Raw genomic sequence first — 24,273 nt, forward strand, 5'->3', positions numbered from 1 at the left:
CCATACATCAACATGTATCCGCTACGGGTGTACACGTGTTCCAAATCCTGAACCCCCTTCTCACCTCCCTCCCTGTACCATCCCTCTGGGGCATCCCAGTGATTTCTTATAGCATCACAAAAATTTCTGCAACAAAATTTCTGTGGTCCTAAAGAATTTTTAGTGAAAACCACTTGACATTTGTTTGCTACTGACTTCATTTCTAAGCCTTGAATGCTATTTTCATTTTTTGGACTCCTCAAAAGCAATATGATTTAGAGTTTATTTTATACATAGAGACATAATTACCTTTTTTAATAGAATTCTTTGTACATTCACTCACGTGCTAGAAGTCTTTGTGACCTTTTGAATATAGGTATAGACTGAGATTTTGGTCATTGTAATGTGTTTTTGCAAGAGTAGACTTTGGTTGTAATAAAATATGTAAATATATCTTCTTTAAATTCCCCACAGAGCTGTGTACCATGGAGTGTGGTAGCCATGGAGTCTGTTCAAGGGGAATTTGCCAGTGTGAAGAAGGTTGGGTTGGACCAACGTGTGAAGAACGCTCCTGTCATTCTCACTGTGCTGAGCATGGCCAGTGCAAAGATGGAAAATGTGAGTGCAGCCCTGGATGGGAGGGCGACCACTGCACAATTGGTAAGTACTTGAAACAAAGTACATTGCATTAACTGAGAAAGTAAAGCAGTCCAACAAATCAATCACCAGGGTTTTTGTAGACTTTGAAATGGGAGGAGAGAAGTAGGAGGGTTGGCCATAAGTTTGAAAGTTTCTTTAACTAGGAGGTTTCCTGTTTTGAGCATAATATTTGATTTACTTCTGTGCCATTTTCTTTTTCATTACTTTGGTATTCTTTGTATTTTCTGCTTTCAAGTGTTTTGAGTTACTCAAATGAAAGATGATACATTAGAATAGTGTCATTAGTTAATAAGAGAAGTGCTTTTGTTGTAAAGGTAGCATTCACTGGCCATTTTTCCTTTTGAAAAGTATGAATTGTTTTGGTTGAAAGTACTTAGATTGCCTCTAAGTCCCATTTCATTAAATGGGACTACTTTATCAGCAGCCATTCAGTAGCATTAAGGACTATCTTTAATGCATAAGGCAGACACTCCTGACCTACCATCAAAAGAACATCTGTGTTGAATTGTTTATTGGGTAGTATAGAAACTTTGTAACAAAGCACCCAGGCTGTCTCATCCCTCATCACCAATTTTACAAATTTTTAGGATATTGCCTGGGAGAACAGTCTGTGGGTATGAAAAAGTCTATGTCATAGTTAATGTATCACATGGTCTTCACACCATAAAAAACACTAATTAATGTTTCAATTATAAAATACTTAATTTAAAAAAAATATAGCCCTTGACACATACATGTATCTGCCACAAAGGTTTCCCATGTTTAGAGAGGGACAAGTACAATTCCCATTGTTCAGCTAAGGAAAGTGGGTCACACAATGTTCCAGTGTCATTCTATAAACACACAGAAAATTCATACAGGGCAACAGCAAGTGTGAGCCTCTGGATACCCAGTTCATTGTTTGTGAGCTCTTTTCCCCACTAGACTATACTAGAGCTTTCATTTCTAGATGAAAGTATTTTGTTATAATGGTTGGAACATTCCAAAATAATGTATAATATATATAACATAATTTTAATAAACTGTTAAACTACTAAAGTTACAGTAAGTCTTGTTCTATGAATGTGGAAAATATTTAAAATTCATTAAAAAGGTGGTGAGGGGTGAGATTCAGATGCAGCTTAAGTAATTACATTCCTGCACTAGAGTAAGTTTATTGCCTTCACATAGGAGGATTCAAATATTGCGATGATTACCAAAGTGGCTACTCCAGAACCCCCTTCTAAAGATACTAGTAATAAGAAGTTCAAGCTAGTGCTCTCTCATGAAAGTTACTACTGAAATATAAAAATGCAGTTCTTATACTTTTAATGAAATGTGACACTTTTTTAGGAAGCCTAATAGAGTTCCTTGCAGAAAAGCCATTAATATCTTTCCCAGAGAAAATATTATTCACAAACTACGCAGGCCAGTGTACCAACTTTTGAGCTGCAGGCATTTCAATATTCACAGTTTTCTCTTCTCCTCCCAGGCAACAGATGGTAAACCATTAGTACTTGTTGTATAGCTTTGGTCTCCCAGAAATTCATTCCATCACTCTTTTCCCCCCTTTTAGCTCACTACTTAGATGCTGTCCGAGGTAAGCTTGTTCTCTCTAGTTTTATAAGAGAAAATTATTTTAAACAGAGAATATGCACGTGGGAAAGAAATTGTTGGTGGATTTTGGTGGTGGTGGTGGTGTTATTGTTTTTAATTTTGGCAGTCTTAAGTGTAATATTGCCAGGCTCATGCTATAATAGACTTAAAAGTAATTTGCTTTCCCAATATCAATGTGTTTTTTTGCCATAGAGTTTAATAGATCATTAAGCAGTTTTAAGAATTATTTTTCTTTGTCTTTATGTTGAGTTGTGTGTGTGTGTGTGTGTCTGTTTATATTGACAGAGAAGTAATTATTAAATAAACCAGGTTTAGGTAGACAGCTGAACTTTTTATTTAACATAACAATATAGCTTTATGTCCGTGTACCCTTTCAAGGGCAGAATTATTCCCCTGTTAGTACCTCATCATCCATCCCCCTAGGGATCTGCATTTGCTAGAGACTACAAGAGTTTTTCTGTCAGATACCCTGGTGCCTTTCATTACTTCAGCCTCAGAAGGTTGAAAATGTCCCATTCAAATTATTCCTAGTTTCTCTTTTTCCTTTGTATGTGCCTGAGCCTGGAACTAGATAAATCTCTTTCTTGATCTTATACATGTTCATCCTATACTATTTTGTGATGAACATATACATATATATAATCTTTTCATATTTTTTAACAGCCATCTGTCATTTTTTTTCTTCCTCTGTTGTTGATAGTTGCTAGAAAAACCATTTGTAAGAAATACTGGGTTGCTTCTACAGATTAAAAACAGCATTCTTTTGCTTTTTATACTTCTGGAATTTTCTTTCAAACAGAGAAAATGAAAAGAGCATTCATTGGACTATCTAGACCTTGTCCTGCATTGCTACTGGGGAAATTTTCAGAAGCAATATGCCTTTATTTCTCTCTCTGTTCATCTGCCCAGTGAGCACTTGGGACATGCAGAGTTGTCCTTGGGGATAGCCTATCTCTGAACCACTGGTACAGAGCGTAGGTCATCCCTGAGAAACTAAATGTCTAAACAGAGAGTGTCATCAGCGTTTGTGGTTAGGGTTACCAATGGATAGAAGTCATTTAAGCATAAAAATTTCCTCTTGACTATATTTATTCAGTTATCCCTAGAATTCTGAAAGCCTAAATTTGGCATGCGTGAATTCCACCATTTGTTGAGCACTGACAACAGGTATACTATTATGCTAGTTTCTGAGAGAAATACCAGATAAGTAAAAAAAAAAAATCAATCCTTAGCTCTCAGATCAATAATAATCTCGATGAGAAAAGCTGAAATGATGTAAAGCAAGTGCAGCATATTTCTAAGGCACCATATGGGCAATTAATGGTATGACCCGAATTGTATACCAACATACCTAAGTCCTGAAGCAACATATCGCTAGGGAAAAATCAGCACAGAGTGGCAGTAGTTAGAAGTGTCTCTTCCTAGAGATGACTGTCTTATCCCCTTTTTTGCATAACTGGATACAATATCATCCATCCAGTTTTGATTGAAATGAGGAGATACCTTTTTTGAAAAGAAACAAAACACATTTCTTGTCCCCATCATAGTTTTTATCCTATCTGAATCAGAGGTTGGGAATTGGGGTTAGCATTAATAATGTTTAATTGGCTCTCTAAGGAAAAGCACAGCAGAGTAAGGGATAACAAGTTCCCTGGGAAAGTGGTATAAGCAAGCAAGCCCCTCTTCCATTTATTTAACACCTCATCTCAACATCTCACCAGATGATTCAGTTTTTCCCTGTGGGCAGATACATCATCGTTGGCCAGTCCCGTTCTGATGTCTCTGAATTTGTTACTCACTGCTATCTTTTCAGATGGCTGCCCAGGGCTCTGCTTTGGAAATGGGCGATGTACCCTGGATCAAAATGGTTGGCACTGTGTGTGTCAGGTGGGTTGGAGTGGGACAGGCTGCAATGTTGTCATGGAAATGCTTTGTGGAGATAACTTGGACAATGATGGAGGTGAGTCATTAATTAAATGTTCATAGAAGAAAGGAATATCCCAGCCTCTAGCACAGTGATGACCAATCTGGCCAAAAGGGCAAGTTAGGAATCCTTGGTTTAAACAATATAAGGTCATATTATGTTTTGAATCTCAATTCATTGAATATTCACTGTAATCAGGCAATACTCCAAACTCTTTGTATGTATTATATGCCATTTCATGTTCACAATAATGCGATAAGGTATAGGTAATATTTTCCCTATTAAATGGAAAGACTAATGCTTGGAGTGGAAATGGTAAGTGACTTTTCCAAGATCACACAGCTCAAAAGTGCCAGAACCAAGGTTCCAATTCAAGGCTATATGACTTCAGTTTCTCTTTTCTTAATTGTTACAACCATGCCAGCTCCCGTACCTATGGCATTATATTATGCTATATAAAATCCATGTGCCAACGTCTAAACTGTCAGATGCTGATGTAGCTTGCACTACCCACACTGTGAGGTAGTTATCTTTATTCTTAGTTATTTAGGGCTCCCTCTTGTGTCTTTACCTTTTAGTAGCACTTTATATCTTTCAAAGGACATGGCATCAAGACAATTCACAGTAAAAATTTTATATTTAATTCAAGAGCTGCACATGTTTTAAAAAGCCATATGTGGCTCTGAGGCCTCAGGGTAACCACTTCTATTTTAGTCTAGCAAACAAAGTCATCTAATACATTGTACAATCAGCCTCAAAACAACCCAGATCACTTCTGAATGAGCCTAAAACAATAAATCCTTACTTTCTAATCAAGAAAACATGAAATTGACAGGAAAAAATTATTTCTAATTTATGTATATTAACTTAAAATGAAGTAGTTTATTAAATTTAACTCCTCAAGGTTTCTACTTGTGCCTAGACAATTACATACCTTGTCATTTGAGCATGTAGGGCTTAAAACAATAAGGTTACAATAATCATTTAAGCACAAAATTGGGCATAAAAGTGTCCTCTTTTATTGTTCTAGCTAACAGTTTGCCTTGAAAAGTTATAAGACCTTATGAATTTTAAATAGAAGCAACTTTCTCATTAAGAGCACAGGGCTTTGAAGTCAGAATTTCTGGATTCAAATATGAGCTCTGCTATGTACTTCTAGCTGTTGGGTTTGGGAATAGTTTCTTGCTATCTCTGTGCTTCAGTTTCCTTATCTTCAAAATGGGGCTGATAATAATAACTGTCTAATAGGGTTGTTATAAGTATTAAACAAGATAATTCATGTGAACTACTTGAGAGATGATAAACTACACCAATCACCACTCTGTCAACACACATTTACACACACACACACCAAGGATAACAGACCATTTTCTGAAGAGACTGTTCCTTCCTATCTAAATTAAAAATTTTTTAATAAATTTATTTACTTTAATTGGAGGTTAATTACTTCACAGTATTGTGCTGGTTTTGCCATACAACAACATGAATCTGCCACAGGTATACACATGTTCCCCATCCTGAACCCCCCTCCCTCCTCCCTCCCCGTATTGCTTGGGAGGCCAGAGTGAGATTTTCAATTAAATGGTACACTGATCAACTATTAACTTGCCTTTTATGGTTCACCAAGATTCATCTTCTTTTTCAGGACTCATCCTCTATACCCATCATTCTCAGTCCATCATTTAAGTTCCAACTCAAGCTGTATCTCCCATGATGCCTGACATCCACCACCTAGTCAACCATGGTGTTTATCATATACACCATACAATCCAGCACTTAATTATATCCTGTCTATATTGTTTTCTTGTTACATATTAAGTGTGACCCAGAGTCTATTTTTTAAAGTTTGTTTTTGGCCATGCCACACAGCATGCGGGATCCTAGTTCCCCAACCAGGGATTAGACCCACACCTGCTGCATTCAAAATGCAGAGTCTTAACCACTGGACCACCAAGGAAGTCCCAGAGTCCACAGTTTGGTGCCAAATATAATTACTAATAATATTAGCTCACTTGTATTGTGTTTACAATGTACAAGGCACAGTGCTGAGTCCTTTATGTGAATTATTTCACCTAATCTCCATGAGGTAGAAACTACTATTAACTCTACTGTACAAATTAGGAAACTGAGGCACTGAGAAGTTAAATAAAATGCTCAAGATCATATGGAAAGTAAATGATAGAACCAGAGTGTAAACCTAGGTGGTCTGCTTATTTACAAAAAGGATTGAAGGTGTAGTAATAGAAATTTCTCAACTGATATATTGATTCAAATGATATGCTCAGAAAATACTTTAACAACTTATGCAAGTAAAATTTCTGACTCAGTGTTGAGCCACAATAAGTTTCCTCCCTTAATAATATACAGCTTTATTTTAAAAAAATAATTGAATGTTTAATTATCAAGCATTTTTTGTGGCCTCAAGTTTACCTCAGGGGAGTCAAAAATGTTTAATGAATGGACTGATTAAATAGTAATGTAATAATGGGTTATCAAATTTCAATATCTGTGGTATATATAGATACAAAAGGTATAGAAGATGTTGCTGAATCTGTTTTGACCTGTGAACATTTCTTTAAAAATGTGCATCTATGTGAGGATCAAAAATGAAAGACCCAATGTGACTTTAGTATATTTTTATGATTGTCTCTTTAGGGAGTAGGAGGGGGAGGCTCCTTGGTAGGATTAAGATGATACTGATGACAAATAAATATTTAGCTCTTCCTTGAGATGGAAAGATAGATTAAATAGCTGGATTAAATAGCCTCTGAAAGTCCCATGACTAAAATTTTGGACAATAAATGTGTTTTTATACTGTTTAAGTAACACCCCTAAGAATACATTAAATGCCCTTTATTTGTTGGTCTCAGTTTTCCAACTATCCAGAATGGCAGGGTTCATTCCCAGCCATCCAGAATGGTTGGATATGCCTTATGATTAATATTTGCATACTTGTTTGTAGGTATGTGAGTTTTAATTAAATCAGAAAGTGCCAATTGAACCTTTTGGGGAGAAAAATATGGTCCTTATTTTTTTTAATGTTAATTCTTAAGAAATCTTCCCTATCCCCCCCAAAAAAAATTACAGTAACTTTCAAGAAGTTGCTTCAAGTAGCTGCTATTTCATTACTCCATATCACTGCTGATACATAAAGAATGGCAGGATTGGTTTTTTTTTTTTGCATTGCAATCAGCTTTGAATACTCATTAGTATCACTGCTACTTCCTGCAGCTTTGACTTTAGTTACACTCTGATTCAGTGCATTGTGACTCTTGGTAACTAATTGGGCTGCATTGAATATGTGGGTGTCACAGGTCTCGGAGCTACCTTAGAACTCCTTGAACAGTAAAAACAGAACCAAAAACACTTGGATTTTTTTAATATGCAAAAAAAGAGAAAACTCTCTTTTGCATTGTATATATATGAACTAATTACCACAGAAATCACAAATCTGTCAAATGTCTTAACCTCATGTACCCCTTTAGTCAATAAGCACACAGCATGTGCACAATCCTGTGCTTGAAAGAGGAGACTTAACCTTATGGTAACCACATTTTCCTGTGTTAATCATGTGTCTTGCTTTGTTGTTGTTCAGTCACCCAGTCATGTCCAACTCTTTGCAACCGCATGGACTACAGCATGCCAGGCCTTCCTGTCCCTCACCATCTCCCAAAGTTTGCCCAAGTTCATGTCCATTGCATCGGTGATGCCATCCAGCCATCTCATTCTCTGAGGCCCTCTTCTCCTCCTACCCTCAATCTTTCCCAGCATCAGGGACTTTTAAAATGAGTCAGCTATTTTCATTAGGTAACCAAAATACTTCACCTTCATTCAGCATCAGTCCTTCCAGTGAATATTCAGGGTTGATTTCCCTTAAGATTGACTGGTTTGATATCCTTGCAGTCCAAGAGACTTTCAGGAGTCTTCTCCAGCACCACAGTTTGAAGGCATCAATTCTTTGGCGTTCTGCCTTCTTTATAGTCAAGCTCTCACTACCGTATATGACCACTTGACTGTACAGACCTTTGTCAACAGAGTAATGTCCTGCTTTTCAACACACTGTCTAGGTTTGTCATAGCTTTCCTGCCAAAAAGCAATCATCTCCTTATTTCATGGCTGTAGTAACTATCCACAGTGATTTTGGAGCCCAGGAAGAGGAAATCTGTCACTGTTTCCACCTTTTCCCCTTCTATTTGCTGTGAAGTAGTGGGGCTAGATGCCACGATCTTAGTATTTTTAATATTTAGTTTTAACCTGGTTCTTTCACTCAAGAGGCTCTTTAATTCCTCTTTGCTTTCTGCCATTAGATTGGTATCATCTTCATATCTGAGATTGTAGATGTTTCTCCCACATATCTTGATTCCAACGTGTAATTTAACCAGCCCAGCATTTCTCATGATGTACTCAGCATACAGGTTAAACAAACAGGGTGACCTCAAACAGCACTGTCATACTCCTTTCTCAATCTTGAACCAATCAGTTGTTCCATACAGGGTTCTAACTGTTGCTTCCTGACCAGCATATAGGTTTCTCAGGAGACAGGTAAGATGGTCTGGTATTCCCATCTCTTTAAGAGCTTTCCACAGTTTGTTATGATCCACACAGTCAAAGGTTTTAGCATAGCTGATGAAACAGAGGTAGATGTTTTTCTAGAATTCCCTTGCTGTCTCTATGATCCCATGAATGTTGGCAACTTGATCTTTAGCTCCTCTGCCTTTTCTAAACCCAGCTTAGATGTCTGGAAGTTCTTGGTTTGCACAGTGCTGAAGCCTAGCATGCACGATTTTAAGCATGACCTTACCAGCATGGGTGCTTAGTGGCTCAGTCGTGTCCAACTCTTTGTGACCCCATGGACTGTAGCCAGCCAGGCTCCTCCATCCATGGGAGTTCTCCAGGCAAGAGTGCTGGAGTGGGTTGCCAGGCCCTCCTCTACTAGCATGGGAGATGAGTGCAATTGTTCGATGGTTTGACCATCCTTTAGTACTTACCCTTCTTGGGAATTGGGATGAGGATTGACCTTTTCCGGTCCTGTGGCCACTGCTGGGTCTTCCAGATTTGCTGACCTATTGAGTGTAACACCTTGATGGCATCATCCTTTATGGTTTTGAATACCTCTACCAGAATTCCATCTGAAGAACTATGTGTGCCTGAAGAACTATGGATGGAGGTCCGTAATATTGTACAGGAGACAGTGAACAAAACTATCCCAAAGAAAAAGAAAAGCAAAAAGGCGAAGTGGTTATCCAAGGAGGCTTTACAAATAGATGAGGGAAAAAGAGAAGCAAAAAACAAGGGAGAAGGGGAAAGGTACATCCAACTAAACACAGAGTTCCAAAGAATAGCAAGGCGAGGCAAGATGGCCTTCTTCAATGAACAGTGCATAAAACTAGAGGAAAACAACAGAAGTGGAACGACTAGGATCTCCTTGGGAAAATTGAAGATATCAAGGTAATATTTTGGCGAAAGGTAGGCACAATAAAGGACAGAAATGGTAGAGATCTAGTAAATGCTGAAGAGATCAAGAAGAGATGGAAATAATACACTGAAGAACTGTACAAAACAGATTTTAATGAACCGGACCACTATGATGGTGTGGTCAATCACATAGAGCCAGACATTCTGGAGTGTGAAGTCAGGTGGGCCTTAGGAAGCACTGCTGTTAATAAAGCTAGTGTCCTGATTTAGGATTTGGAATATGTAATCACTATATATTACAGGCTCATATGAATTGACATGAGAAAAGAAGTTTAGACATTGTATTAACTGAATCAGAATAGCTAAAACAAAGAATAGTGAGAACAAGCTAGAACTATCATATGTTAAAGAATAATTTTAAACTATGGTAATTAAAACAAAGTGGTACTAATGTAAGAGTAGACACACCAATACAACCAAATAAAAGCTCAGGAACACACCCCAGTACAAGTATTTACTATATGATAAAACCAAGCATCAGAAGTCAGTGGGGAAAAAAAACATTATGAAATCAGTGGTGCTGAGTCAAATATGCAGACAACACCACCCTTATGGCAGAAAGTGAAGAACTAACGAGCCTCTTGATGAAAGTGAAAGAGGTGAGTGGAAAAAGTTGGCTTAAAGCTCAACATTCAGAAAACTAAGACAATGGCATCCAGTCCCATCACTTCATGGCAAATAGATGGGGAAACAGTGGAAACAGTGTCAGACTTTATTTTTTTGAGCCCCCAAATCACTGCAGATGGTGACTGCAGCCATGAAATTAAAAGATGCTTATTCCTTGGAAGGAAAGTTATGACCAACCTAGACAGCATATTAAAAAGCGGAGACATTACTTTGCCAACAAAGATCTGTCTGGTCAAGGCTATGGTTTTTCCAGTATGGATGTGAGAATTGAATAAAGAAAGCTGAACACCGAAGAATTGATGCTTTTGAACTGTAGTGTTGGAGAAGACTCTTGAGAGTCCCTTGGACTGCAAGGAGATCCAACCAGTCCATCCTAAAGGAAATAAGTCCTGAATATTCATTGGAAGGACTGATGTTGAAGCTGAAACTCCAGTACTTTGGCCCCCTGATGCAAAGAGCTGACTCATTTGAAAAGACCCTGATGCTGGGAAAGATTGAGGGCAGGAGGAGAAGGGGATGACAGAGGATGAGATGGTTGGATGGCATCACCTACTCAATGGACATGAGTTTGAGTAAACTCCGGGAGTTGGTGATGGACAGGGAGGCCTGGCGTGTTGCAGTTCATGGGGTCTCAAAGAGTCGGACATGACTGAGCGACTGAACTGAATTGAGACAACTATTAAGAAAAAAAAACTTAGATTTTCAATTTATGCCATATTCCAAAAGAATAAAATATATAGAAATACTCAAGCTGATTAATGAGTTGAAAGTAAAAGAAAACTCCAACACAATTAGAAGAAAGTATAGGTGATAGATCTCAAGATTGGAAAGGACTTCTTAAACATAAAAGCTAGAAAAGAAACCACAATAGGAAAAGAATGATAAATTGTACTTCGTAAAAATTTCAAACTTCTTTGTATTTTTTGGCTGAGTTTATAGATCATTCAACATCTATTTGGAGATCTCAAAACCTGCATTGTCTGATATGGTAGCCACTAGCCACATGTAACTATTTAAATATAATTGAAATAACCTTAAAAATCTCATTTCTCAATTGCACTAACCACATCTCAATTGCTCAGTAGTCACATGAGGCTAGTGACTACTGTGTTAGGGCATATCTAGAGTGTTCCTATCAATGGCAAAAGTTTTATTGGATAGTGCTGATCCAAATGTTTGATTCAAATATTTACCTTTCAGCCCAACATTTCTTTTTTTTTTTTTTACATAATTTAAGATTATTGTATTTCCTTACAAGAGGAACGTTTTAACAAATTTTACAGGTGTCAATCAACCCTTGTTCAAAATTGTCAGCCCAACATTTCAAATTGGGTACCCAATTTTCCATTCATTCATCACTGCCTTGTGCCAAGTATTGTGCTTGACACTAAGGAGAAAAAGACAAATGACTTTCTGCCTTCACGAGTTTATGGTTTACATATTAAACAAGAAACCACACAAATAAGTATATATTTACAATTGTGAAGAGTGCCATAAAATTTGTAGAGTGCTATAAATATGTATAGCAGAACCTAACCAGGTCTATGTGGCAAGGGAGGCCTGACATGAGTCAGAAGAAGAATATTCCAGGCCAAGGAAACAGCATGTACAAATGCCCTGAGGTGAAACTGTACTAGACTCTTCTAGAAAATGAAAGATAAGTTATTGTGGCTGGAATACAGTGAGTCAGGGAGAGATTGGTAGGAGGTGAGAATATAAAGGTAGGCACTGACCAGATTATACAGAACGTTGTAAATTTTTAAAGATTATCAGCTATCAAAGATTATTGTATTCACTCAAGTTATAAAGGAAGAAAGGTGATATTTTATACTGTGGAAAGATTGTCACAGAGGTTAAAAAGATGCATATAAGAGTGTTTAATCAAAACAGCCTTTTTCCCTCTTATCTTTTAAGTATTTGTCACCTTTTTGTCAAAGTTTTTCTTATATAAACTCTTCCAGTGGGCTATATTCATATTCATTGGTAAAATCAATAAGTTGGCAATGGACAGGGAGGCCTGGCGTGCTGCAGTCCATGGGGTTGCAAAGATTCAGACACGACTGAGCAAATGAACTGAACTGAACCTGAGATAATAATACATAGTGGTTGCCAATTCCATAATATACCTGAATTGTGTATTGGGAATCACTTATTAATATTTTCATTGATTTAACTCTGAAAACCCTTGTCTCCATATTTTATTTTCTAATCCAGTTGTGCTCATGTTTATTTTTTCTTCTCATATATGCTTCTGTAATGTTTCTATGAACTATACTTTTTAATGTTATACATTAGACATAGTCATAAAAGTGTCTACTAAGAAAAAAATTTAAAAAAAAATAAAATCAATAAGTTAATTGCCTAAAAGAGAATGATCTTCCAGGAATCATTCTTCATAACAAGTCACCATTCATTAAGGACAATAGCTATTTGCAAGCAGGTTTAATGATATAGTGTTTCTAGATCTAGAAATCAGCACCATGGGTGAATTATGAACACATAGAAGCTCATGGATCAATGAGCCTCATGTTTTGAATGTCACCAGCATGCTGCAGTGTTTAATAAATAGGAAAATGAAATAGAAGGAGCAGTGAATTGATAACATTTGCTTTGTTTAGGGGCCCCTCCATTTACTTTTAAGCTTTGGCTGAGAAAAGAGGCTTGGCATTGGAAGCATATTCCTTATTTTTCCTTCTGACCATACCCCCCCTCATTTCCAAGGAACTCATTTATTAGAAGATCATCTTAGTTATGAGAACCTAAACTGCCAAGTGACTCCAGATATAAGTAGAAGTTGGAACATATAAACTCTATAACTCAGTTAACCATTCTATAACTGGATTTGTCACATCATCTATCAACTAAGGCTAATAATACTTGACATCTTCCTGCTTGTGGTGCGAATGAATGAGAATGTTTGAAGTAGGGTTTTCCTGGTGGCTCAGACAGCAAAGAATCTGCCTGCAGTGCAGGAGACTTGGGTTCAATCCCTGAGTTGAGAAGATCCCCTGGAGAAGAAAATGGCTACCCACTCCAATATTCTTGCCTGGAGAATTCCATGGGCAGAGGAGCCTGGAGGGCTATAGTCCATGAGGTTGCAAAGAGTCGGACATGATGAGCAACTAACACTTTCACCTTTTTTCACTTTCAGTATAAAGTGGGTAATAAAGGTGTGGTGTCAATGAAGAATCCATCTGTAACTTACATATTTTGATGCATTAATTAAACATTTATTAATTTCTAGGTACACTTATAAGTGTCCTATAAATAGGATTTTTAAGACATCCATTTATTCATCCAACAAATATTTATTGAATGCTTACTTGGACTCAGGCACTGTTCTAGTCATTAAGGAAATAGCAATGAATAAAGAAGACTAAATCCTTGTTTCATGGATCTTATATTCTAGTTATGAGAGGCAAACAATAAACCCCCCAATTTCTTAAACAGTATGATAGAAGCTGGTAAGTGTTATGGAGAAATTTTTAAACAGGTTAAAACAAGATAGGAATATGCAACAGCGGTGAACTTTTTTTTTTAATTTTATTTTTACTTTATTTTACTTTACAATACTGTATTGGTTTTGCCATACATTGACATGAATCCACCACGGGTGTATACAAGCTAAACAGCAGTGAACTTTTAAATATTGTGGTCAGAGGAAGCCTTGCTGAGAAGGTGGCACTGAGTAAAGAATTAAATGAAGTAAGGAGTGGGCCATATTAACATTGGAGAGAAGATTCCAGGCATAGAAATAGTGGTGAAGGGGGTTGTGGGATACGATAATGGGAGGGAGGTAAGGTAAGAGAGAGATAGTGGAGAACCGGACTATGAGAAAGTAGGTCTTTGTCAGAACGCTGACTTGTATTCTGAGCAATGTGGAATCCATTGATGGCAGGTGGGGAGCAGGTGAACATTAATGGAATAGAAACAATTTACTTTCCTGATGCAGAAAAAGTAAACGTATAGGTTATAGCAGTAACAATGATTTAGGCAGTTACAATGCAAATGCCCTTGAACCTCTCCCACTTTCTTTTTACTAATGCAGCAAAATACTAGGGTAAAAGTCAGCCTGAGTAAATGAAAAAAGATGAATTATAGACTATTTCCAAAGGAAATACAATCATATTACCTTTGATGCTTATAAGAGCAACAATGAAGCTACCAGGATTGCCTAGTAGAGGGCTTGCTTTAGTAAATATTTATGAATGATTCAAAATCAGTCCATTGTTTGTAGGTTCCTAAATGTCTGAGAAGATTCTGTTCAACTGAATCATTGGAAAGATCAGCCCTTCAATTTCCTTTTCATCATTAATTTGCTTGGCAGATCCTCTATTCTATACACACTGAAAAGGTTAAGCTTCAGTCCAGCCCCTGTCCAAATGATAAAAAATTCTGAACTTGTGAAATTCAATGAATAAAGATTTACTGTAGCATTAGTGTCCATTTAGAACCACATAGATTCCTACCTATCTGACAACCTAACGAAGCAGAGTTCACAAAATGAACAAGTTCTAATGAACTGAATATGCTACAGAGAAGTTAATTGCCCTCTGGTCAGTGATAAGGCAACTTGAAAAGAAGTGAGTCTGAACATTTTAAGCTGCCACTGCAGACCATTGACATCTACCCCTAGGACTGTCCCTGGACTCTTTGTTGTCTGTTCAGTCTAAAATTTGGTTAATGACCATAGCTGAGTGCTAGCTACTAAACCCTAAGCACTGTGCTAATATGATCATGATAGCATGTGATGACCCTCACAACAGCTCTCTACTCATCCCATCTAACAGATGAGGAAACTGAGAATCCAGGAGTTGCACTGATTTGTAAATGGCAAAGTCAAGGTTAGACCAAAGTTGTCTGATTCTTTCACCTTAACCACTTCATGTGTTCTACATACTACATTAAGGGTCTTCCCTGGTGGTCTAGCATCTGTGACTCTGTGCTCCCAATGCAGGGGGCCTGGATTCGATCCCTGGTCAGGGAACTAGATCCCACAGGCCATAACTAAAAGATCCTGCATGTCTCAATGAAGACTGGAGATCCCATGTACTACAACCAGGACCTGGCATAGTCAGCTAAATAAATATTTTTAAAATAGCTAAATATTATATTAATCAGGCACTTGGAGGTATTACACCTAGGACAGTAGTACTAGTAATACTGCTTGGATGATGATGTCAGGCGTGTTACTTGTAGTCAGAACACTGGGTATTAATATGACTTCCAAATTTCTTCCAACCACATTTCAGCCTCCCCTCATTTATTTGTGAAATGGAGATAAGAATGTCTACTGAACAGGGTTGTCACAGGGATTTAGTTAAAATAACATACATGGGAGTACCTAGTGCCATACCTGACACATGTTAACTAAACTATGCTGTTGCTGCTGCTGTTTAGCCACTAAGTTGTGTCCGATTCTTTGTGACCCGGTGGACTGCAGGTTCCTCTGTCCATGGGATTTCCCAGGGAAGAATACTGGCATGGGTTGCCATTTCCTTCTCCAGGGGATCTTCCTGACCCAGGGATCTTAACCCACGTTTCCTGCATTATAGGCAGATTCTTTACCACTGAGCTACCTGGAAGGCCGTTAACTAATCTATGCATGCTTGCATGCATGCATGCGTACTAAGTCACTTCAGTCATGTCCAACTCTTTGCAACCCTATGGACTGTAGCCCACTAGGCTCCTCTGTCCATGGGATTCTCCAGGCAAGCATACTAGAGTGGGTTGCCATGCCCTCCACCAGGGGATCTTCCCCACCCAGGGATCGAACCCCCGTCTCTAGTGTCTCCTGCATTGGCAGGCAGGTTCTTTACCACTAGTGACACCTGGGAAGCCCCTAACTAATCTATACATGTTGCCAAATCCTTTTGGATAGCCTACCATGAGCTAGCTGTCCCTTTTCATCAAAGTGATAATATGGGTGCTAACCCTAAGAGGATATATATTTTAAAATTCATTTTAAGGATTAGGAAAATATGGGTTTTCCCTGTATCATTCATATTCCCTTATTCAATCTGGCTTTCAACCAAGGGCATGCATCTAATAGGTAAAAGTTAAATAGTGAAGAAATGTTCTGAAGAAATCAGTGTCCTTGATCTTCATGGTCACCAACTGAGCCAGCTGGAATGGCCCTTATCTGGCTGGCAAAGCTAGGATCAGTGTTTAGTCCTTTAAGACAATTTAACCTCCCTTTTTTTGCTAGCTTTTATTTTTATTCCTTTAAAGGGAATAGGCCCCAAAAGTAAAATAAGTTAACATTTCATGTGTCCATATCTGACACCTTGAGCCTGGCTGTCAGGAGGGTGCCACAGCTTCCAGTTCAGAAAGATAAAAGATCCATTAATAGCCAAAGGAAGAAAAAAAAAAAAAGCAACCCACACACACACAAGCAGTGTGACTGTCATTTACACTTCTTTGTAACAGTCTAGACATACTGTATGGAGTGTTATCCAATGTGATAATTGGTAAGTAGATCTTTGCCCATGTACTGGGCTTACCTATGAATTATAATTCAAGGGTTGCATACCATTATTGGTTGGCTTGCCTGTAGCCTTTCTTGATTCAAGAGAAGTTGTACTATTCTCTCAGAAAACAGAGGTCTTAGAGGGTCAACCCCGTATAATAGACAATTATGGCATATGAAACATTAGCTTGGAATTTATAGCACATAATTCTATGAGAATGTGAGTCCAAATTTTCAATTGGCTCTGTGTTTAGTTTTAGACTCCAGTTTTGAAGATCATTTGGGCATTACTATTTATTTAAAATCCATTTCTTTTCAAAAATGAGTTAGAATCGTGCAGTGGACAGATTGAAACCTCTCAAAGCCCAATCTTATGACTATTGCATTCGCTGCCAATTGAAAGATAAAGGTGACTGCCCATCTGAAAAAGCAGTTTTTCATTGTTTAGTATTTTATGCACAATTCCAGACATTGGAAAACTGTTTTTATCAGACTGATATTTTTGCCAGCTTTTCAGCACATTGGATGTTTCATTAGCAGAGTCAAGAGGGAAGGTGCTAAGAGGAGACTATGAGCAGTGTCCTGGAGGGAGAGGTGGTTGCGGCATCTACAATCTAGAGAAAATCTGTTCATAAAATTTGCTGAACGAGGGGAGAAAGGGGACCAGAAGGGAACCTTTTAGTGAAGCTAATCCACACTTAACAATTATTCATCAGTGAAAAAGAAATATGTATACAGAAAAGCAAGAATGGGGGCAAAAATACACTGAACTAACAGCGGAGGCCAGAAAGCAGCAAACTGCATTTTAAATCAAAGTAGTGTCTATGGTACAGGGAATTTGAAAGGACCTCAAGCAGGGAAAAATATTTCCTGGGTGCCCTGGGGCTACTGTTCCAAATGCCTACTCCCTTGGTGTTCTGGCTCCCATTGCCTCCAGCTGTGGTTCATCCCCCTCCAGCTCAACAGGAGCAGTCTTGTAAGCACATGAGAGCGAGCAAAAGAGCCACATGAAACCCGTGCCAGTGACTTTTCCTCCTCAGCCTGAGGAGCCGTGATCCATCCGCACCTCCCTATTCCACGGCAAGCTAGAAGTGGAGCATCTTTATATTTATCCCTGTTGAGCATCGACACTAGAGCTACTTGTCTGCTTTAAGGACCTTGGAAGGACTTTAATTTTGTTTTTCTGTTTTGGATGTGGAATGAAGTGTCTATATGCTCAGTTAATCACTCCAGCCCCTTCTCTTTGCAGTTAACTCTCTTGTAACACCTATTGCAGGTTTAACAAGTGTAAGAGTCAGCTGTTTTGTGTGCCTATTCCTCCTACTAAGCTCTGAGCTCCTAAAAACAGGAAAAGAGTTGGTTTTAGCTTTTTACTTCCCAGGTACCTAACACAGTGCTGTGTACCTACAGTCAGCCCTTTGTATCCTCACATTTCGTACCTGTGGATCCAACCAACTGCAGATCAAAAATATTTGGAAAAAAAAGAAGAATTCTAGAAAGTTCCTAAGAGCAAAACTTTAATTTGGTGCACCCTTCATAACTATTTACATAACATTTACATTATACTTATAACTGTGTACTTGGTATTTACATTGTATTAGTTCCCTGGTCAGTAGTAAAGAATCCTTCTGCCAATGCAGTTCGATCCCTGGGTGGGAAGATCCCCTGGAGCGGGGCATGGCAAAACACTCCAGTATTCTTGCCTGGGATATCCCATGGACAGAGAAGCCTGGCATGCTACAGGGTCACAAAAACTTAGACAGGACTTAGTCACTAAACAACAAAGGCATTATAAGTAATCTAGAGATGACAAAGTATACAGGAGGATATGCATAGGTTATGTGCAAATACTATACCATTTTATATAAAGGAGTGAGTCCCATCGTGGCTCAGATGGTGATGAGTCTGCCTGCAATGCAAGAGACCAGGTTTGATCCCTGGGTCAGGAAGATCCCTTGGAGAAGGGAGTGGCAAGCTACTCCAGTATTCTTGCCTGGAGAATCCCATAGAGAGAGGAGCCTGGCAGGCTAGAGTCCATGGGGTCACAGAGTCAGACACAACTGACCAGACTCACACTTTCACTTTTGAATGTCTTCGGATTTGGGTATCCGTGGGGGTCCTGGGACCAATCACCCTTAGATACCAAGGAATGACTGTATTCTCAAGTCTCCCTTCCTCCTAGAACCCCTGTGTACCACATCATTCCCCTACCAAAGAATGAATCTTTTATGTGATATATTTATTGGAACAACCCTGGATTCTGGAGTCTGGAATAAATGGTGAAGGCCTAGGAATGAAAGAGAGTCACTTATCACTAAATACAGGAAGTTACCTTAGTATATGCCTCAAATAATGCTGTTCGGGACAAGTAAGTTCTAGTCACTTCTATAGATTCTCAAAAAAAATGGTTCTGAAAATTTAGTATGCTTCAGAATCACCCAGATTAAGTATGGCATAATCCTGGGCTCTGAGGAAATTCTGCTTTAATAGGTGGGACTGTAGAATATACAGGTTTAATAAACTCTCCAGTAATTGATTCAAACTCTCCAGGTAATTTTCAGAAGTGAAAATCACTACTTTAGACATTTTGTCACCATAAGGATACCAACTTCTATTGTGACAGTTAGGAGTAGACAAGTATGTTGGGAGAATTTTTTAAAGTACAAACAAATTCAGGTTGGTAAGCCTTTGTTAATTGTGTGTTCAGATATGTACATGATGTGATAAATTCAAAAAAATATAAGAAATAGTTATTTTCCTGGAGGAATGGTCTTGCTGAGGAAGAAGGAAACTTCAAAAGAGTGATATCTATTTTATCAGTTCAGTTCAGTCACTCAGTCATGACTGCAGCACGCCAGGCCTTCCTGTCCATCACCAACTCCCGGAGCTTGCTCAAACTCATGTCCATTGAGTCAGTGATGCCATCCAACCATCTCATCCTCTGTCATCCCCTTCTCCTCCTGCCTTCAATCTTTTCCAGCATCAGGGTCTTTTCCAATGAGTCAGTTCTTCGCATCAGGTGGCCAAAGTATTAGAGCTTCAGCTTCAACATCAATCCTTCCAAGGAATATTCAGGACTGATTTCTTTTAGGATTGACAGGTTTGATCTCCTTGCAGTCCAAGGGAGTCTCAAGAGTCTTCTTCACAGGTGTACACATGCTCCCCATCCTGCACCCCCCTCCCACCTCCCTCCCCGTGGCAGATTCATGTTGATGTATGGCAAAACCAACACAATATTGTAAAGTAATTAGCCTCCAATTAAAATAAATAAATTTATATTAAAAAAAAGAGTCTTCTTCAACACCACAGTTCAAAAGCATCAATTCTTCGGCACTCAGCTTTCCTTATGGTCCAACTCGCACATCCATACATAACTACTGGAAAAAACCTAGCTTTGACTAGACGGACATTTGTCAGCAAAGTAATGTCTCTGCTTGTTAATATGCTGTTTAGGTTGGTTATAGCTTTTCTTCCTAGGAGCAAGCATCTTTTAATTTCATGGCTGCAGTCATCATCTGCAGTGATTTTGGAGCCCAAGAAAATAAAGTCTGTCAATGAATACTGGAATGGGTAGCCAGTTCCCTTCTCCAGGGGATCTTCCCAACCCAGGGATTGAACCCAGGTCTCCCGCATTGCAGGTGTATTTTTTACCATCTGAGCCACCAGGGAAACCCTATCTATTTTATACGTCATATCAGTAGTGTATATGTATCAATCTCTCAAAACCTTCCACCCCTCTTCCCCTTTGATATCCATGTATGTTTTTCCCTACATCTGTATCTCTGTTCCTGTCCTGCAAATAGGATCATCTATATCATTTTTCTAAATTCTACATATATGCATTAGTATATGACATTTATTTTTCTCTTTCTGACTTTCTTCACTCTGTGTGACACTCTCTAAGTCCATCCATGTCTCTACAAATGACCCAATTTCATCCCTTTTTATTGGTAATATTCCGTTGTGTATATATACACCACATCTCCTTTGTCTATTCCTGTTGATGGACAGTAGAAACTAAGCCAACATTGTAAAGCAAGCATACTCCAATAAAAATTAATTTTTTAAAAAAGTGGTAACTAATAGAATACTCTCTTCAAATGCTAACCAACGTAGTACTGCAGGAGGACTCAGGAAGGAAAGATTTATGAACAAAACAGTTTGAATTTCACTGATGTGCCATGTAAACTCAGAGAGAATGATAGATAAATCATGAGAAATATGTGAATTTAATAGATTCTAAACTCAAAACATGGACAGTTACCTTTGGCTATATTCTAGATTTTTCTCCATTTGTGCATATTTTAAATTTGCAGGATACAGGATGCTTGGGGCTGGTGCACTGGGATGACCCAGAGGGAAGGTACAGGGAGGGAGGTGGGAGGGGGGTTCAGGATGGGGAACACGTGTACACCCGTGGTGGGTTCATGTATGGCATGTATGGCAAAACCAATACAATATTGTAAAGTAAAAAATAATAATAATAATAAATAAATGATAAATAGGTTTAAAAATTATGTTGTTTCTCCTGAAGCTGCATTGAAACATGTATAATATCATATATGAAACGAATCGCCAGTCCAGGTTTGATACATGATACTGGATGCTTGGGGCTGGTGCATTGGGACGACCCAGAGGGATGGTATGGGGAGGGAGGAGGGAGGGGGGTTCAGGATGGGGAACACGTGTATACCTGTGGTGGATTCATGTTGATGTATGGCAAAACCAATACAATATTGTAAAGTAATTAGCCTCCAATTAAAATAAATTTATATTAAAAAATAAATTTCAAAAATTTCTTTTTCAGATGGTTTGACTGACTGTGTGGACCCGGATTGTTGTCAACAAAGCAACTGTTATGTCAGTCCTCTCTGCCAGGGCTCACCAGATCCTCTTGACCTCATTCAGCAAAGCCAATCTCTCTTGTCTCAGCACACTTCAAGACTCTTCTATGATCGAATCAAATTCCTTATTGGCAAGGACAGTACTCATGTCATTCCTCCAGAGATCTCATTTGACAGCAGGTATATATGTATTTATTTTATTCCTTATTGGACAGTGCTCATGTTTTTCTTTAACTGTGAAATAAACACACATATACACATACAAAACTCACATGATGTATATTATTTATGGTGAAGTGTAAGCAAGGCTTTTAATGACAAAAACAAAAGTATAATTTACAAATTTATTGTTTAGCTTCTGGATTGATCCCATGAAAAATTCTTGAATTTCAGAAACTAAATTTTAAGTCATTCTATGGGTGTAAAACATTTCCATATGAGAGAATTGGGTGCATTTGATATTCTAAAGTGAGATGCAAGACTTGCAAAAATCTGTCTTCTAGGGAAGCTCAAATGTGTGAATTGTCACTAAAGACCTGAGACCAAAATCCAACCCATTAGATGAAAAATTTTTAAAAAACTAATTTATTTATTTGAAATGTAATAACATGACTTCGCTCATTGTCCTTCTCTGCTTCATCTTCAGCAATGATACGTTTTAGTCATTAGCACTAGATATAAGTAAGTCACTGAAGTCAATATTTCTGATCGCTTAAAAATGTCCTCTTTTGTTCATGCCACAATTAAACATGTTTAAATATTGTTGTTAAACAGTAAGGATGTTTATCTCTCAAAATAGAAAGTCCAGCAGTTGTGGGGTTCAGGGGTTGGCTGAGCTAAGACTTCAGTACCATCATCAAGGCCCCAGGTCCTTTACATTTCTCTAGTCTACCACCTTCAGCAGAAACTTCATTCTCAGGTTTAATAGAAAAATGGTTGTGGCAGCTGCAAGTTCAATTCAGATACAATAAAGACCAGAGGATAAAAAAGAAATACCCCCCCAAGCATGGAATATAGAGTCTTCCCTTCATTCTGTTTCTGATATTTCAGCAGCTTCTAGACTATTACAAACAGAACGTTTAAAAAAAAAAAATGGAAAGTATTTGTCCGGGAGCACTTGTCTACATCCCACCCACACAGTCGCATCCTAGTGGGTATTATCAGTCCCTGAGAAAAGTTCAGTCAAGAGTTTATATTGATCTGAGTGACAATCTAAGAAAATTACAATTCAGTCTTGACCCTTGTGCACAGTAGGAAAGGGGTAAAAAAAAAAACATACATGGAAATTTAAAACAGTCAACATCCTTCTCCCAAATTGTATACCAGAACTGTTATTGAAACTTAAAATTTTCTCATTATGTTTATTTTTCTCTCTTCTTGATCTTTTATTTTTTGTTTTGTTTTTTAAATTTTTTATTATTTATTTCTTTATCTGGCTGCACTGGGTCTTTGTTGCTATGCACCAGCTTTCTCTAGCTGCGGTGAGGAGGGGCTATTCTCTGTTGCCGTGCACAGGCTTCTCATTGCAGTCATTTCTTTTGTTGTGGGACACAGGCTCTAGGTGCATAGGTTTCAGTAGTTGTGGTGCGTGGGCTCAGTTGTGGCTCACGGGCCCTGGAGCATGTGGACTTTGATAGTTGTGGTGCACAGGCTTAGTTGCTTCTCATTATGTTTATTATGTGCAATTCTAACCTTTTAAATCTTTAAATAGAACCCCAAACTCAAATGCTGATGTACCACAAGAAAGACCTTCTCTGCCAGAGGATCTAGTCAAAGTTTGCCTTCTTCCAAGAGACTCAGTCATCCCCATTTTAAAGTATCTCCCCCAGTTCAATAGCAAGTCTAGGGTAATTTCAAATGGCTGCAGTCAAAGTATGTATTTAGATAGTAGATGCTTATTTATTGCACTCCAGAGGAACAAAGGAAACAAAAAACCTTCATGCTTAAGGAAACTCAGTCGAAATGAAGAAAAGGTAAATGAAATAACAACTTCCATGACATGGAGATACATATTTAAATGACTCACTGAACTCAAGTACAGGGAGAAAGTCAGGACCTGAGCGAGACAGGAGCCAAGTCATTGTGACCCAGAGGAGGGCGTTTGAGCAATAAACTTAGAAAAGTGAAGAGAAATTCCAGCCACTGTGGTTCGGCTTCATGCTTCAGCAGTGTTTGCCAGCCAGTCGCAGAGTGAACAAACCTATTACTTGTGGTGCTTAATGCCCTTCTCCTCCTCCTGGCTTGACTGAGTTTTCCTTATTCTTATGTAAAATGCTCCAAGTTATCAAGTAGCTCTGAAAGTCGCATTTGAATTCAGAACTACGGTCTCCTTCACCAAGTGACCTCAGCTCTGACACACATCTCTAATCTGTCAGAAAAGGGAAATAGTTGAGGACAAGCAATCTAACTATATTTCCTCTAAAAGATCAACACGTAATACAGTGTTATTCAGAGTATCTTTGGATAAAATAAATCCAACTCTGATCATGTAGAGTGTAAGTAATAATAGTTATAAGCTCTTACATCTCTATTGTACTTTTTAGTCTGTGCTGCTTTCAAACAAACAGTATTTCATTGTATCCTCACAGTATCCCTGTGAAGTAAGTATTGTCTTGGTGCATTTTATATATGAGGAGACTGAGGTTCAGAGAGATTAAATAATTGTCCAACATCACACAGCCAATAGCCTTGTTTTGTAG

The 24,273-nt window shown here is 38.3% G+C and overlaps 1 protein-coding gene across 1 annotated transcript in view; it reads left to right on the top strand.

Moving 5' to 3' along the window:
* The window catches only part of TENM1 (teneurin transmembrane protein 1), a 413,153-nt gene that overhangs the window by 211,350 nt on the left and 177,530 nt on the right, over positions 1-24,273 (top strand). The window contains exons 11-14 of the mRNA XM_040266625.1: positions 454-639; positions 2,195-2,218; positions 4,049-4,195; positions 21,538-21,754. Coding sequence (XP_040122559.1) covers positions 454-639; positions 2,195-2,218; positions 4,049-4,195; positions 21,538-21,754 — 574 coding nt within the window. The remainder of the gene's footprint in view (positions 1-453; positions 640-2,194; positions 2,219-4,048; positions 4,196-21,537; positions 21,755-24,273) is intronic.

The sequence above is a fragment of the Oryx dammah genome, unplaced genomic scaffold (genome assembly GCF_014754425.2).
Source record: "Oryx dammah isolate SB20612 unplaced genomic scaffold, SCBI_Odam_1.1 HiC_scaffold_23, whole genome shotgun sequence".
NCBI lineage: Eukaryota > Metazoa > Chordata > Mammalia > Artiodactyla > Bovidae > Oryx > Oryx dammah.